Source organism: Gymnodraco acuticeps, unplaced genomic scaffold (genome assembly GCF_902827175.1).
Source record: "Gymnodraco acuticeps unplaced genomic scaffold, fGymAcu1.1, whole genome shotgun sequence".
Taxonomy (NCBI): Eukaryota; Metazoa; Chordata; class Actinopteri; order Perciformes; family Bathydraconidae; genus Gymnodraco; species Gymnodraco acuticeps.
Window position 1 is genome coordinate 764,097 of NW_022990125.1, and position 17,867 is coordinate 781,963.

At 40.9% G+C, this 17,867-nt stretch overlaps 1 protein-coding gene across 3 annotated transcripts in view; it reads left to right on the top strand.

The window, feature by feature from the left end:
* Positions 1–17,867, top strand: part of smarca2 (SWI/SNF related, matrix associated, actin dependent regulator of chromatin, subfamily a, member 2) — an 81,569-nt gene that overhangs the window by 16,577 nt on the left and 47,125 nt on the right. For all 3 annotated transcript variants that reach the window (XM_034216621.1, XM_034216623.1, XM_034216622.1), the window contains exons 13-18: positions 189–246; positions 503–609; positions 1,189–1,333; positions 15,439–15,602; positions 17,439–17,505; positions 17,593–17,703. In XM_034216621.1, coding sequence (XP_034072512.1) covers positions 189–246; positions 503–609; positions 1,189–1,333; positions 15,439–15,602; positions 17,439–17,505; positions 17,593–17,703 — 652 coding nt within the window. The remainder of the gene's footprint in view (positions 1–188; positions 247–502; positions 610–1,188; positions 1,334–15,438; positions 15,603–17,438; positions 17,506–17,592; positions 17,704–17,867) is intronic.

The following is a 17,867-nucleotide window of genomic DNA, read 5'->3' on the forward strand; positions in this document are numbered from 1 at the left end:
TTTTAAAGTCATATATAGTATGTCAAGGATTCAACACCCTAAATAAAGTAAGAAAGCCTGTTTCCTGGCAGGTTTAGATTGCTGCTGGGTAATTCTGGCGTGTTCATTATTTTGATGTGTGCCTGACAGAAAATAAATATAGTAACTCTACTTTCTTTTTCCATTGTTTTTCCTCCTCTATATATCAGGTATGAGGTGGCCCCGCGGTCGGACAGTGAGGAGAGCAGCTCAGAGTTTGAGGAGGAGGTCAGTCACTTTCTCATTAGTGAGATCCCACAGAGGATGATGTCAAATCAGCATCACTCTGCTGCACTGATTCAAATCATTCAAACCTTATTAATAAGCATTTCAGCCACTTCTCAGTCAGAACAACTGCACACACATCAACATCCACCAGGGGGCTGTAGCTGTATGCACTTCAGTAATCATCTTCAGAGCTACTTCCGTCTCTGCTGTTGTTCATATATTATGTTTTCCCTCATGTCATGTTTTATCATACAAGGACGAAGAGGAGGCCAAGGCTGAAAGAAAAGAAGAAATTGAAGAAAGGAAGATAATCGATCCCAGTGGAATTGAGGAGTTTGTCGCTGATACCACGGATATTATTCTGTAATGTATTATGGTTACTAAACATCACACTTTGTCTGATTTACTGCAGAGCACCTTTTTCCTCTATCAGCTGCAAACAGAAGTCCAATCTTTAGTTTAAACATTTGGTTTTGTTTTTACCAAGTGGAATTATTAAAAAAGATATCAATAATAATAATATGATTAATAAGAAGAAGAAGCAATAACAATAATGACGAGGATGAAATTATTTGTATTGTTATTGTTAATAATAAGAATACACATTTTATATATTTATTGTGCTTTTCTAGGTACTCCAAGACACTTTACAAAAACACTTCATTCAAGTTTCATACAACAAATATAAATGAATTAACAATATAAACAAACAAACAATAATAAAAAACAAAATAAGATTCAATTAAATCCAATTAGAGAAAATATAAATTAAAATCAAAGTAAACATTAAAAGATCGATTTTTTTACAAAACCATTAACAGTCTTCGGATATTCCCAACGGGTGCTTAGGAGGGAAGAGGTCCAAATAGTAGACACTGAGATGAGGGAAAGACACCCTCTTTCCTTTTTTTGATTCTCTTCTCTTTTACATGACACATGCAGGTCGGCCATTCAGGTGGACGATGAGTACAGTGTTCCTACCGGACAAACCAGCACCGCGTCTTACTACGGTGCCGCCCACGCTGTCATTGAGAGGGTGGAGAAGCAGTCAACGCTGTTGATCAACGGCACACTCAAACATTACCAGGTACACACACACACACACACACACACACACACACACACACACACACACACACACACACACACACACACACACACACACACACTTTAATTTCGTTACTGCTTTTGGCTATTTTCAATTTTCAATAGAAAACTGCAATGTTTTTTAAATGAGATTCTGATTGAATGGTTACCATCTTTCTGCAAAACAACTTTTTTAATAAAAGAAGCAAAGACATGTACATTTTATATTTCACTTATTACTTCGCTTTATATCAAAAAAGTTTTTGAGACTCAATCCATTCTTGAACAGTTAGTCTTTGTCCTCGCTGCCAAGAAACTCCAACACCAGACAAGCCTGATTTGTTTTGATCAGCTTGGGAGTTTAAACTTTTTGCTCTTTTTAACTTAAACTGTTTGTTATTTTGTCGACCAGGATGTTATTTGTCCAGCCTTAATTTACAGTATATCATTCAGATATATAATTATTATCAGAGTTGGGTGTAACGCGTTACAAAGTAACGCGTTACACCCAACTCTGATAATAATTATAATTATAAAATAATCACACTCACTGACAGACTAGAGGGGTTTCCGCCGCAGGTTTATATACATGTAGGCCTATGTTGTGTGGCTGGTAGCCTATTTGAGAGCATATAAAAAGAAAGACTTGTGTTATGTCTTCCTTAATGCAATAGTAATTGGGGGTGCAAGTGGAGTCTCGCAGAGGCAAAACTGTGGCGCGCACACTGTAGGTGCGCCGCAGTCTGCGTGATCTGCCTGTAGGGAGGGGCGGGCCGGCCCTGCGAGTAAACTAACGAGTAAAGTAACGAGTTACTTTATGTAGAGAGTAACGAAGTAGTGTAATATATTACTTTTTTTTAAAGTAATATGTAATATGTAATATATACTTTTTTTTAGTAACGACCCCATCTCTGGTTATTATATATAGTAGGGATGCTCCGATCGATCGGTCACCGATCGAGATCGGCCGATACTCACTCTACCGATCGATCGGTGCTCTCTAAACATGCCGATCGCGAGAGCCGATCGCATGACGTACAAAAATACACTTTTCTCTATGCGCGGCAAAACAAGCTCGCCAAAATGGCTTCACCGGTCTGGCATTATTTTAAGGTGTCCGAAAAAGACAGTAAAATAGCGGTATGCAACGTGAAGCAGAAATCCTGCAGCTCCGCCCGCTGTGACGGACCGGTGAGCGGAGCATCACACAAGAGTTAGACCTAACACAGTTAGTTATTTTATCTACCTCTGGAACAAGCTAAACTAGTTATTATAAATATATTTATTCTTCACTGTCGGGTCACTCATCACTGGATCAGTGAGCTGCATGAGATACTGAGAGGCTGTCAGGAGAGGGAGAGAGGGGGAGAGAGAGGGAGAGAGGGAGAGAGAGAGGAAAAGAGAGCGCTTCCGCTCATTTCTCCCGTGTTATTATCCAAAGTGAATGTAAACTTGAATAATGTACTTCATTTGAATGTAATAATTAAGTTGATTGTTGTTTGTGGAAGCTCCAGTGAATGAGCCCCATTAACTGAGTTTTAAACATCACTTTAAATGGAAGATTTAAAGTGATGTTTAAATCTTCCATTTAGGCCCCGCCCACTCGATCGGATCGGTGATCGGTATCGGCCGATACTGATTCCGGCGATCGGCCCCGAAATTGGCGATCGGAGCATCCCTAATATATAGTTACTAAGTGATCAACTCTTTTGCTTGAAGTATAGGCAGATTACAAACCCACTTATCTTTCGAAACATCTACAATTCGCGCATAATTCTTGAATCAAATCAAATCAAGTTTTATTTATAAAGCACATTTTAAAAACGATTTTTGGTCGAGCCAAAGTGCTGTACATGCAATAAAAAACACTTTACTGCGATAGCAAACAGAAGACAATACATTACAACAGCAAATATAAAAATCAAACACAGGGAAATGTCAGGAGTCGTGCTCCGCTCTGACTAGAAGGCCAGGGAGAAGAAGTGAGTCTTTAGTGAGGATTTAAAAACCCCTAGGGTCTGGGCCGACCTCACATGGAGGGGTAGAGTGTTCCAGAGCCTGGGGCCAGCTGCTGCGAATGCTCGGTGACCTCGGGTTTTTAGTCTGGTCTTGGGCACTACCAGCAGCAGCTGGTCAGCTGACCTTATTGCTCTGGCTTGGGTGTAGCGATGGAGGAGTTCTGCTATATAAGCCGGAGCCAGCCCATTTAGGGCTTTAAAAACAAATAAAAGGAGTTTAAAATCAATTCGGAACCTAATTGGAAGCCAGTGCAATGAATAAATGCTTAATCTGCTTTCATGGTTAAAGTAGTAGAAAAATGCAGAATGTGCAGTGATGACTTATTTTTGTAGGCCGAACCATAAGTCAGCATTGCAAGGGCAATTGCATTTTTCTGACCTATTGCAGAAAATAACATCTGTTGCAAACACACGTTTCATATCAACACTAGCTTAAGGGTCAACGCAATCGGCAGGTGTAAAAAGCTAACGCTAGGCTATAAACAGACTACCTCAAGCATAACAACCGCTAAGCTAAAGGCTGCGAATGTGCGGCATGATATCTTTAGAGGGTCTCATTTAATCACTTGTAGCATCTGGTGTTTTTAAAACTATTAAAAGCTTGAGACATTCACCAGTGGGATGTTTTCTGATGTATTGTATCTATTAAAACATTCGTAACTTTGTGTTAACCACAGACCTTTTTTTCGGGGATCCAACCAAACTTTGACTTGAACTTGACTTTGAGAAGAGGGAGCCTGGAAATGCTAAAATGCTAACTCATTCCCTGTTGTAGGACTCATTCCAGCACCACTCTATTCTCACCAACAATCAGGAAGCTTCACATTTTTTAAAACCATCCTCAAAGCAAGCAAACATCAGCACAACATTGTCACCACCAATGATTGCCTTCTATTTTTTGTATTCGTCACACTGATTCTGTTTGATATTCCAAACTGATGGATTTTTATTTTGTGTTTTGCGTACCGTGTCTGTTCTTTTGGGGTTGTTTGTTTGTCAATCTGCGACAGGCAATAGATGCAAATCAGCTTCTAGCTATCTCTGGTGTAATTACTTGTAATGCCCCTGCAAATACAAAGAAAGAACAATTAAAAATGATGATACACAATTAAACAAGACTTGCAGGCACATACAATAGTTATTTGTAGCTGTAGTTTTCTTATTCCATTGTGAATGATGGCGGACACAATCCTTTTTCTGTGCAAAATAAAAAAGTTAAGTGTTCTTGGTCGAAAGTTCCTTTGTTTTTTACGAATACCCGCCAGAGCTAGAGAGTTTTTATTTATCAATTTTCTGCTGATAGACTAATTGATCACTTATTTCATACATATATATTTTGTATGTATTTGACATGATATATAAATACATCTGCTAAATCATCTCATTCTCTTTTAGAGACAGTTGTTCGTAACTCGTAACAATGCACCAACATTGCTTTCCAGTGAGACCCCATAATCCTGTCTCTAATGCAGTGGGTGTTTCTTAATGTCGAGGAAGGCTCCTCCAGAGCCACTATTTCAAGGATGCTACGTCATCCAGTGCCGCCGAAGAACTGTTCCAATGTCCAGGATCCTTGGATTTCTACCAAGGACTGAATCCTTCATTGCTGGACATTTCGAGGATGCACCAGTGTATCCTCCGCGGTCTTAAAATCCCCACAATGCTTTGCGCACGGACCAATTTCCAAAATCTTTGGCGGAACATTTAAGGCGGAGCCTCGCATATGACGCACACCTGCACACTTGCTACCTGTCCCATTCTTCGTTCTCTGAATGAGAGGAAGGATTCTTGCCTAGCCTCTGAAAGACCTGACTCGGAGGGACATGTCCTACCAAGGAAGCGTCCTCGACATTGAGAAACACCCAGTGAAAGTGGATGGCAGTTAAAGATGGCCTATTACAAGAGATAGGGAACTGGCAATTGGAGGCAGCTAACATTTCCTTTCTTCCAATCCTGGCAATCCTCTGATGTATGGCCTGGCAGGCTTTAAATGAGATCTTGTGGCAGCTCTTTGGAGAGCGACGTCAGCTATGTAATAATTTGACAAATCGTCGGCTGTGAGACCAGAGGTTGCTTTAACCCGAACACTTTAATGACGAAAAAAATCTGATGGTCGTCCGTCATTTAAGCAGGTTGAAACAATGAGGGCGATCCATTGTAGCTTTTAGTAATTCACGGCACATTAAAGACTTTGGAGCCTCCTTTTCTCTCCTCTTTATGACCCAAGTGCTTGCAGGATTGGGAAATAAAAACCTATGTTCAGAGAGTGTGGGCAACTTTTGATCACTCACCTGGGAGAAATGTTCCCCGACTTCATGACTTTGTCTGAAGTGGCCCTGATTGGTAATTCATGTCACCAGTTTGGCAGCAGGCTCAGCCTTTTACATTAAATGAAACTGAGATGTGGTTTGTCTAAGGAAATACGCAAAATCTTACTTAGTAAAATGTACTTGTTCATATTGGCCTTTGAAGCAAAATGGCTTCAGATTCTTTACTGTCAGTGCAGGAATAATTATTAATTTGCTTCTTGTGTGTTAAAGAGGCCCTATCATGCTTTTTTGAGGTTTTGCCTTTCTTGTACTGCGTTATATATGTTTTTTGGTGCATATAAAAGGTCTGCGGAGGCTAAAATCCCAAAGTTCCCTCCAGAGGGAGTGTCTGGGAGAGAAACTCCCCCTGCCTGATATGCTTCAATTGGACTCCGTTGTTTACTTCTGTAAAGCATCATCACTATGTAACATTCATGCTCTTATTTGCTAGGGCTCCAACACATTGTACGTGATAGACTAAAGGGCCACTCTAAGCAGTTGATCACAACCGAGACGGCCAGCTAACCAATCAGAGTAGGGCTGGGCAATATGGTCTCTAAATTATATCGCGATATTTACTGACTATATCGCGATACACGATATATATCGCGATATTCTGAAATTTCCTCTAAAACACATACATTTTTTTAATTTAACCCCTTGATGTTTACAGTCACGCCAGTATGATGATTCTAGTAGTCCCTGCAACATATGTCTGCATTAAACCATTGCTATTTATACTGTCTTCATTAGTGGTTTCTATTAAAACGATTTTAACCAACACACAAACAAAATATACTTAGAAAAAAGGGAATGTAAAATAATGAGACAAATGTGTGGTAAATCATAAAGTTGAGTTGAACTAAATAGTATTTATTCAATACATATTAAAATAAATGTAGGCCTACAACATACATACTGTTGCCTATTTCTATGGGCAAAAACAGAGCTCAATGAAAAAGCGCAGAAACCCTTATACATATCAAAACATATTGAAAGTGCAATAATAAAATAATAAATTAAAGTGCACTCTTTGTGCATGTCACTGGACATTTTAATGTAACATAAATAAAAGGACTTTTTAGACATTTTAAATCAAAGTGCATCTTTTCTTTTAAATGAACAAACCAGTGCATGATGTCAAACTGGTTTGGTCAAAAACTATATACAAAAAAATAGCTGCATTTTGTGCTAGATTGTGTCATGCCTGCAGTCAGTACTAACTGCTTATCTACAGGTTTTGTGCCAAAAACACAAGTCTATCAACTGTGTCGGGTTTGAGAGATGCTCGATGACATGTAAGTATATTCCCACAGGTACTGAATAATCGTTCCGATGAACTGGTGGCGGGCATACACAGATTTTTTTTTTTGTGCCACTTTTTTCAAATTTGGGAACATTTCCTCATGGGTCTTCCACCACTGCAGGGGATCTGATTCACTGTCAGCATCGACAGATTGCAAGTAGGCAGACAACTCTGTTCACTCCGCTCTCTATGTGATGATGTGGCAGAGGATGTTGTTGCCCTTTTGAAGAAGCTTCCAAGGGTTTTCTTTTTTGGTGGCTCTGATACTGCTGGTGCTTGATGTTGTGAAGCAGATCACTCAGCTGTACCCTGGTCAGACTCAGACAGCATTGCCTCCATCTCTGATATGGCTCTGCACTTGGTTTCCTCTAGCTTGTCTTCCGCTATGTATCTTGTTTTGAACCTGGGGTCCACTAAGCCAGCCATGTCCAGCAGGTCGTTGGTGGCAGGGTCATCAAATTTCTCCCTCAGATAATCCAGGATGGAGACTTTGATGGACTGAGTAAGTGCGGTGTCGTCATCCTGAATTGCCAAGATGCTGGAGTGGAAGAGATGAAGCACAGGCTTTACATAAGACACTGTAACATAGTCTTCCCCTGATAACGCGTCAGTGAATTCCAGGAGGGGTTTTAGGGCCTTGAGCACTGACTCAAGGACTTCCAGGTCTTGCCAGGTCAAAACCAGATGCCTTGTTTTTTTGTCTGCGGCCAAGACTTGTGAGATATCTCGCTCCTGCTCCAGCACTCGCTCAATCATTTTGGCTCGGGAGCCCCACCTGGTAGGAGACTCACTGATCAGCTGGTGTTTAGCTCTTGCTGTGCTGTGCCAAGATCTCTCCTCTTTTTCCAGCTGAATGAGAAACTGCTCACTACCTTCTTACAAACACCAACAGCACGATCGATGCGGGAGTCTTTCATGCTTCTCTCTGACAATATAGAAAAAGAAACAGAAATCCAACAATTCAGTCAATCAGCGTGGAGTTGGCACCCATAATATTTTTGGCAAATATTTTTTAAATATAGCACAGTGCAAAAGTCATAGGCACATGTAATAACAAAAAAGTTAACTGAGAATGCTTAAAAAAATTATTAAATAAATGGTTACAAAATACCAAAAATAATTACCATGACTGAGTAGGTTAATCTACTACTAATCTACAGTCCGATTTTAAATCAATTTAGGCCAAATAGTGTGTGGTTTGCATCATGTATATTAATTGCACAAAACGTTATGAAGTATTCTTAGTGTTTACTAGCAGGCTGTTGTAACCATACTTGCCAACCTTGAGACCTCAGAAATCGGGAGCATTTCAAAACCACCGCTTAGGGGGGGGGGGGGGGTGCTAGTGGATCGCCGGAGTTGTATTAGATTAACATTAACATGCTTATTGTAGTTGTAAGTGCATTGCGGCCTGTAGCATGGAGCATATGTGTGGGCTGGTCCTGTATTAAATACAGGAAAGGAGTGAGCAGAGGGTAGAGTTGTCGATTCTTGTTCTGTTTTCTGTGATATATTTTACTCACCCTCAGTTGCGCGCGCTACTAAAGAGACACGCTACCATGGAAACCAAACAATGGTGTAGCTGTATTAAAGTCCGAGTGGAAACAGTACTGAGTAAATCTGATTATGTCAGAAATGCGGGAGAAATATGACCCCGGGAGGAAACCGGGAGAGGGCAATGAAATCGGGAGTCTCCCGCGAAAATCGGGAGGGTTGACAAGTATGGTTGAAACATCGCTGATATTAAAAAAATAAAACAGGCAGACATATAGCCTACTCACCAATTGCGAGGTGCAGCCAGTGGCCAAAACATTGCAATCTTTTCCACTTATTGAGGCTCACAACTTTAACGATGTTACTCCCGTTATCTGTGGTGATACACACCTGACGAGCCTCTGGTAAGTTCCATGACAGGAGAGCCTCTTGTAAACCTTGCGCTATTATCTCGCCTGTGTGATCCTCCGGGAAAAAGGACGTTTGGAGGCATGCACTCTTCAACTCCCAGTTGTCGACGTAATGAACGGTCAAGCTGAGATATGGCTCACAGGTTCTACTGGACCACAAATCTGTAGTCGTAGAGAAGTGGGTCACATTTGTAAGCTGGTTTGTCACTTTTTCTCTCACTTCAACGTACAAGGCTGGCAGAGCTTTCTCCGCAAAATATTTTCGACCAGGCAAGTTATAGGCCTACTTTGGGTCAAGTGTCTTCACGAGTTTTTGAAAACCTGGCTTTTCTACCACACTGACTGGGGCCATGTCTTTGGCAATGTATTGAGTCACTGCAGCCGTGATTTCTATCCATTTTGAACTTTTTTTGTCATACGGGACTGATTTCGAAAAAGAAGAAGCCAGAGTCATTTGTATCTTGGCTGGTTGCTTAGGCATTTCTGTGGGACCAGATATTGACATTCTGAGTTTAACACACTCTTCATTTTGTAGTGGATGATGGATTTTTAGATGTTGGAACAAATTTGAGGTACTACTACCTTTGGCGGCAACGGATTTGCTGCATATTTTACAGATTACCGTTGTTTGAGAAACGTCATCCTTATGGTAACCAAACCACCGCCAAATTACAGACCCAGTGCTGTTCTTTTTTTGAACAAGTTCGTCAGCCTCGGCACCTCTATCTTCAATAGTCGTTCCTTCTTTAAATTAACATGTTGTGCTGAGGTTTAAACTAGCTAACCTTTATTTCGCTCTCAAAACAAATGCCTCTCTGTCACTGTGTGTGTGTGTAATGTTTGTGTGCAAGTTGGGCAGGGCCTGCGTGTGTGCCTGCGTGTGTGACTGTGTCTATGAGGGAGAAAGGAAAGCTAATTTTGGCCGCGGCGGGAAACTGATTTGACAACATAATACTCGATGTTCACGATGTGGTCATTTACGACATCGCATGTAGTGCAATCCACGATGTATCGTGTAAACTCGATATATCGCCCAGCCCTAAATCAGAGCAGACTGGGCTCTGGTTTCAGACAGAGGGTGAAAAGAGGTGCTGCAGAACAGGCAGTAGGAGACAAATAAAGAGCTTTTTGAACATTAAAGCATGGAGATGTCCCAGTAGAGACACTACATACTAATATGAACCTGAGAATGAGCATTATAGAGCCTCTTTAACATGAACATTAACCTGTTGAGCCCCACATACCCGCCGAAGGGGCTGAAACCACAACATCTGCAAGCAACAGTGTCTGAGGACTTCTTAAGATTTAATAAACTAGGAATGTTTTATATCCATGTAACGGGAAGAAACTCAGCTAACTGATGATATGAAAAAATGTTAGCAAAAAAAAACACAAGACTAACGCTGAGCCTCTGAATTAACCCTGAGTGAAAAAATGCTAACGCCGTTAGCACAGAACCCTCAGTATAAAACCCTTATTACTTATCGTAAATGCACATCTAACCCATCGATTACCATTTTAAGATTACACAGATTCGATAGGTATCTGTATCATCACTCCATGATCAAAACTTGCGACATGAGAAACAAAAACAGACATCACAACACGTGGCATTAGGTAGCCAACACGGCAATATGTCTTACCTTTGTTGTTGTCTGATCAAAAGTTGTCTTCAATGGCATTAAAACGATAAAAACGCTGCTGAAGGTTAATCCATAGGTTAATCCAGTGGTTTTCAAACTGTGGGGCGCGACCCCTGGTGGGTCGGGGAGGTACTGCAGGGGGGGTCGCGGGAAGATTTTTTTATTTTATTATTTTCTCCTTTTAGCTTTGTGAAGCACCTTGAGATGACGTTGTTTTTAAAGTGTGCTATATAAATCAAATGTATTGTTATTATTCAATTGTAAACAAACACTGCTCGAAAGTATCTCATTGGTCAGAGAGCTGTGGGCACAATGCTGCCTTTTGCAACATTACTTGTGTGAGAGGCTTTTTCTGCTGTTGCTGCCATCAAAACCAAATACAGATCAAAGCTGAACATTGAGAATGAACTGAGAGTGGCAGTCTCAAAACAACAGCCCCGGTTTGAGAAGATCTGCGAGGGAAAGCAAGCACACACAAGTCATTGATAGGCTATGTGTGGAATAGGAATGGTCAAGTGATGTGATCGTTTGCAACCTGCAGTAGAAATAGTAGTTAATTAATACATTTTCCTTAAAGAAATTTGAATTTAAAAATCTACTACTCAGGGAAGAAGGTCAACCAGTTTTAATTAGGCCAAATTAATTCACAGCATCTATTACAAGCACTTTTGTTCATGTGTAATCCATAATAAAATATAAAATGATAGTTGGATCTTTGTATCTTATTATTATTAGCAGAGAAAATGTAATGTTTTTACAACAATTAATCCTACCAATATAGATGGGAACCGGGTTGGGGGGTCCCGAAAATATTTCCAATACCCAAGGGGGTCCCGACTGAAAAAGTTTGGGAACCACTGGGTTAATCCAATGTGTCACTTTGAAATGATTTCTGATAATCCATCAGCAATAAACCTTGTTTTAAATGTTCAGATTTCAGAGCGTAAGATAGGTTTCGCTTTGGGCAAACTGCGTGCGCATAGCTCTCATTTCTCAATGGTAATGTGTGTGTGTATGTGGAAATTCCTCTTCGATTCTATTGGCTCTAACGGTTCAAAAGAGATGTCAATCATCAAAATCGACCAATGGGTTCCAGAGAAACGGCAAAAACGCCCATTTCCACCCAAATGACCCAGAGGTCGAGTTTGTTTTGCTAAACCTCTCTAAAAAGGTCAAATGTCACTTGTTTTGCATCAATCTTGATACAGGGTACTTATTATATCAATCTGAATTTTCTTTCAAATAAAAAACATCTATATTGATTAGTGTTGTCACAATACCAACATTTTGGTTTCGATACCGATGCCAAGTCAAGAATTGCGATTCCGATTCTTTTTCAATACTTTTCTTAAAAAAAGGGAAACAGTCTTAAATGTAATTATTGTGCTTTATTTCACACCAGAACCATAACCACATTGGTAAGTTAGCTAAAAAGATAGCCATATTAGACAGTTATCATTGCCATTAATTGCCTCGGCAAACTACGAAAACGTTCATTTGTCACAAAATAAATTACACTGGTTTGACTTAGATTTGAGGGCCGTAAGAAATTCAACAGTATGAAGTGATTTGTAAATAGGAATACAGATTTGACTTAATGTTTTCATATATATATATTTTTCTCCCAGTTTGTCATGGGACTTATTTTTACCCTCTCAAAGAACCGGAATCGAGAACCGAAAATAACCGGAATCGAAAAGCAGAACCGGAATCGTTAAAATCCAAACGATACCCAACCCTATGTGTGATGCAGTAAAATCTTACCGCTCACTTACGTTAGCGGTGTTGTAAAAACCGTGGGAAAATGTAAAATACGATGGCAAAGAAGAAGATTCCAGTGGCCCCAAATTTTTTTCCATTCTGGACAAGTGAAAAATGTATTCGGACAAGTAAATTGCCAAACTCACTTGTCCATGGACAAGTACTCTCTCAAAACTTTTTCTCACACTGTAGTCTAGGCGTGAGATGACGAGAGCCTGGACCAGAACCTGCGTTGCTTTCTGGGACAGCTGGGGACGTATCCTCCTGATGTTGTAAAGAGTGTATCTTCAGCAGGGGTTGTAGCAGCGATGTTTGCAGTGAAGGACAGGTTGTTATCTAGGGTCACACCAAGATTCCTTGCAGTCTGAGTCGGGAAACAACAGAGGTGCCGATGTTGATTGTTAGGTCAAGAGTGGGACAATCTTTTCCCGGAAGGAAAAGCATTTCAGTCTTGTCAAGGTTGAGCTTGAGGTGATGAGCAGACATCCACTGAGAGATGTCAGCTAGACAAGCAGAGATGCGTGCGACGACCTGGGTCTCTGAGCGGGGAAAGGACAGAATTAGTTGGTTGTCATCAGCGTAGCAGTGGTATGAAAAACCATGCGGGCTAATGACTGATCCGAGCGAGTTTGTGTACAAGGAAAAGAGGAGGGGACCAAGAACAGAGCCCTGAGGGACCCCTGTAGTTAATTGACAAGGGTCGGACTCGGACCCTCTCCAAGTTACCTTGTAGGTACGGTCTTTGAGGTATGAGGTGAGGAGGGAAAGTGCTGCTTTAGCCGTGTGCAGTTCCTCAGAGACAGCAAGGAGAGCAGTTTCTGAGGAGTGACCTGCCTTGAAACCAGACTGGTGCGGATCCAGAAGGTTGTTCTGATGGAGATAACAGGAGAGTTGTTTAAAGACAGCACGTTCAAGTGTTTTAGACAGGAACGGGAGGAGAGAGACAGGCCTGTAGTTTATAACATCAGACGGGTTGAGAGTGGGTTTCTTTAGGAGAGGGTTTACTCTTGCCTCCTTGAGACTGTTTGGAAAGTGACCAGAAGTTAGAGAAGTGTTGATGAAATGGGTGAGAAACGGTAGAATATCAGGAGCGATAGTCTGAAGGAGGTTTGAAGGGATAGGGTCCAGAGGACAGGTGGTAGGACGGGCAGAAGTAATGAGGGTAAGAACCTCACTTGGAGAGAGAGGGTAAAAGGAGGTTAGTCTGTGGGTGAAGGGAGGGTCTGGTGACCCAGCGGTGAGTAAAGGTGAGTCAGAAAAAGAAGAGCGAATATCATCAACCTTTTTTTCAAAGTAGTTAACAAAGTTGGAACGAGTCAGAGGAAGATAGGGCTGAGAGCACAGATGAGGCAAAGGTAGAGGGGGAGAGGGAACGGAGGTTACGGCGGACAGGTGCAGGATGAGAAGAGATTAGTTCGTTATGTTTGGAAAGGGATAGAGAGAATGAAATAAAGAAGTGATCGGATGTGTGGAGCGGGTTTACAGAGAGGTTAGAAGTAGTGCAGTTCCTTGAGAATATGAGATCAAGGACATTGCCAGCTTTATGAGTTGGTGGGGACGGAGACAGTGAGAAGGCAAAGGTGGTTAACAGAGATGTTAGTTCGTCTATCTTCCCCGTCTGGAGGTTGAAGTCTCTGAGAAGTACAGCGGGAGGGCCAGTTTCAGGGATGTGTGAGAGGAGATTATCTAATTCCTCCAAGAATTCAAAGGTGGAAGGAGTGAAGTTAGGTAGCTTGAAGAGGGAAAAGCTCCAGTTGGGAGAGAGCAGGAGACCAGTGCCACCTCCTCTGCCAGTGGGTCTAGGTGTATGGGAGAAGGAATATGCTGTGAAGAGAGCTGCTAGGGTGGATGGAGTAATCCAGGTCTCAGTGAGAGCAAGGAAATCCAGAGACTGCAGGGAAGTGTAGCCAGAAATGAAGTCAGCCTTAAGAACAGCCTGTGGAACTGGCAGTTCCACAGGCCACCTGCAACTAGCTGTTGGATCTCAGTGGAGCAAGATTATAAGAGACATTTTACGACCCTGTCCGTCAAAATTATAACAATGAAAGCCCGTGGTGCAAACAGCGGTCTGTGTAACACACCTGAATTTAGTATTTGATTCCTTATAAATGTTACCCTTTACCTGCCTTTTTTTCTGTGCAATTAGATCTGCTGTCAGGCTTTCTGGTAATGCGGTGGATAATTGGTTGGCTTCCCCTTTCCGGCTGCCGGTGCCCTCGCGCCCTTCCCTTTCCTCAGTTCTGTCTTTTTGCTGATTTTTTGCCCTTGGCGAGACACATAATTGGTAAAACAGTTGATATTTTGCCTCCACGCTTGAATCACTTGGGATATAAAATGCCAAAGAGGCGATGAGATCAAAGTGCATTTTGCAAAAACTTACTCTGACATCCATTATATAAACTTCTTTAAATGCAGATAAGGTTTTTACAATAACATAAAGGCAGGCGTAAGGAACAAACTCCAGTTTCAGTTTTTTTTAATACAGTTTTAACTTTTTCTTCAATAATTAATAAGCCATAGAACAGTAAAATTCATCAGCAACTATTTCTATAAAATCAACTTTTCGCCAAAAAAGCCATTTAAAGAGACCACCCTCAGCTTTGGAAACTAGCAAATAGGCATTTGTCATTATTTTCTGATCATGACTAAACATTTTAAACTGAAAATAATCAGCAGGTTTATCAATAACAAAGATATGTTTTAGTTGCTGCACTATTTGTTTACAACTGTCACAGCTAACAGGAGAATTTTTACAAGAGGGAAGTAGTGACGTTTGCATATGACCCATCTGAGTCATTTTAGTATTCAGATTGTCATGCCTGCCCTTAACAAGGTTCTTTACCTTCCCTTTTTATACTTTAATTTAGTTTTTTGTTTATTTGTTTACTTGTAAACTCTTTTTTATTTTTAAAATGTTTTAGTATTTTAAAAAGGTTCTGTAGCTTGTCCTATTTTGGCTCCTTTTTTATAGCTTATTTTCCGTACTGTGTTTGTTTATGTACAAATAAACAACTATCAAAATGTCTTGAATGTGTAAACCTACTTGATTCTGATAATAATGTATTCTGGTCTTAAAGACATAAAACTTTAAAATCAAGCAGCGTGAATTATATTTCTCTGCAAGCATATTTTTAGGCATACCTCTATTTCTCTGTGTGTTTTCAGGTCCAGGGGCTGGAGTGGATGGTGTCTCTGTACAACAACAATCTAAACGGCATCCTGGCTGATGAAATGGGCCTCGGCAAAACAATCCAAACCATTGGCCTTATCACCTACCTGATGGAGCACAAGAGGATCAACGGGCCCTTCCTCATCATCGTTCCTCTCTCGTCAGTACTCCGTCACAGCTCTCATATTGCAGTGTTATGAAACAGTACAAATTTTTTTTACAATTTCTTTCAGAAAATATTAGAAATTGAAACAGCCAATCTAATTAGTCTAAATGACAAGATAGGGCTGTAATGGAGAAGAGGTGAATCAGGATTCATGAATGTCTCAGCAGCGGTAAGGTAATCATTCCTTCACAACTGTCCCGCCGCTTAATATTATTTGACATTACCCCTAAATCCATGCAATCTTCAGTAAACAATCATTTGCACATTGCTGGGCTGTATTTTACAATGTGACGGTTTAACAACGTACAGTATAAGCAGGGGTGCACATAACTTTTTTGTCCCGGTTCTCAAAGGAGCACCTGGAGATGTTGCTTGGTGCGCATCCTTAAAATGAAATAAACCGGACCTTTTGAGACTTGACTATATGAACGGGGGGGGTTGCACATATACAGTATGTGCAGCCCTGAGTATAAGGCACATTGGTACAGGCTGCTGGAAGAATCAACATATATATTGGTTTGTCCATTCATTCTAAGTTCTATCTTTGAAACTCCTCGATTGGACTTGATGGTTTATTTCCGCGACATAATGACATAATTATCTTACACTTTCGCTTCTATTGGCTAGTATTCCAACACATTGTACATAATAGGCTAAGGGGCGGGACAACTCTAAGCGGTCAACTAATCATAACAGAGCTGGCCAGATAACCAATCAGAGCAGACTGGGCTCTGGTTTCAGACAGAGGGTGAAAAGAGGTGCTGCAGCACATGAGAAAAATAAAGAGCTTTTGGAACATTAAAGCATGGAGACATGTCAAATGTGAACGCATAACAGGGCCCCTTTAATGTCGCTGAGCACAAATGTAATTTAGATTAAATTAAAAATATCTTCAACAAAAAAAAAGTCCATCATCTGTCATCACCTTTCAAAAGTAATTGCGGACAATAGATGTCTCTGCAATGTGGTCTCTTGTCTTCCTTGTATTATTTTTCATGTCCACTAGATGGCGATCGGTAGGATTAAAGCACTGATATTCAGGATCTAGTCATCTTGAAAAGTCGTAATCTGGATCAGGCTGATCCTATCCTGAATTGCTTTGAACTCCAGGGACAACATTTGGCCGACTTGTCTGATCTTGGATCACAACAAATGGGATTTCAAAATCTGATTTGAGATTAAAAGTTTTGAACTCCTGGGCCCAGGGGACCACCTCTCCAAGGTGGACCAGGCTTACGCTTGTTTCAACCCCACTCCCCCCAATAAACAACATGTAATTGGGTTAATGCTCCTGGGTTATGTTCAGCCTCTTTAAACATTTCCCCTCATTAGTATTTATTTTTTCATGATAATTTACTGCTAGGATTAGAACGAACACTTTTTTCTTTTTGCACACCACCCTTTTTTTAATCATTACTGAGGGGTTGCTGTTTGTAGTCAAACTGTGCACAGCAGAGGCTTGAGCTCAGCCTTTGTGTTAAATATTCTTCTTTAATGTGCACAGGGAACCGATGTGGAGGAAAGCCTTAAACTCGCCCTCTTTCACTCGTAGTTGTGTGTTGGGAAATTGAAGTTAATGAGGAAAGAGATTGGTCTGCCTGGGGGGGCCGAATGTGTGAGCGGCATCTATTTGACCCTTTTGAAATATTTTGCACTTCAAGGGATTTTCTTTTCTTTTAAAGATTATCCAGCAAATGATGTCTTAACCTAGATTACATTTGAATGATTCCCCTTTTTAATGTGTGATCACATTACACGTTCTGGCTCTTTACTGAAGACCACTTGCTTCAGTGTAAAATTGTGTGGTGATTTCTTTTTTTCTTCCCCCAGGACTTTGTCTAACTGGGTGTATGAACTTGACAAGTGGTCCCCATCTGTGGTTAAGGTTGCTTACAAGGTAAAAGTCAGTTTTTTATGTGACTTTCCCTTTTTCCCCCCTTTGATTGCTTTTGTCTAAACTTTCTTTGTGTCTATCCCGTGGTAGGGGACCCCTGTGTTGCGCCGTGGGCTTGTGCCTCAACTTCGCAGTGGGAAGTTCAACGTCTTGCTGACCACTTATGAATACATCATCAAAGACAAGAACATACTGGCCAAGGTGAAGCAGATCAAAGCTTTTTTCATCTCTACAATTTCTCGCCTGCACTCTATCTGCCATTTTCTCCCTTTGTACTCATGCAATCCCACACTGTCCCACACCAATTACAGATATACCTTCTTTTATATACTTACATTTCTTAAATCGTTTTCTCTACAGCTTTT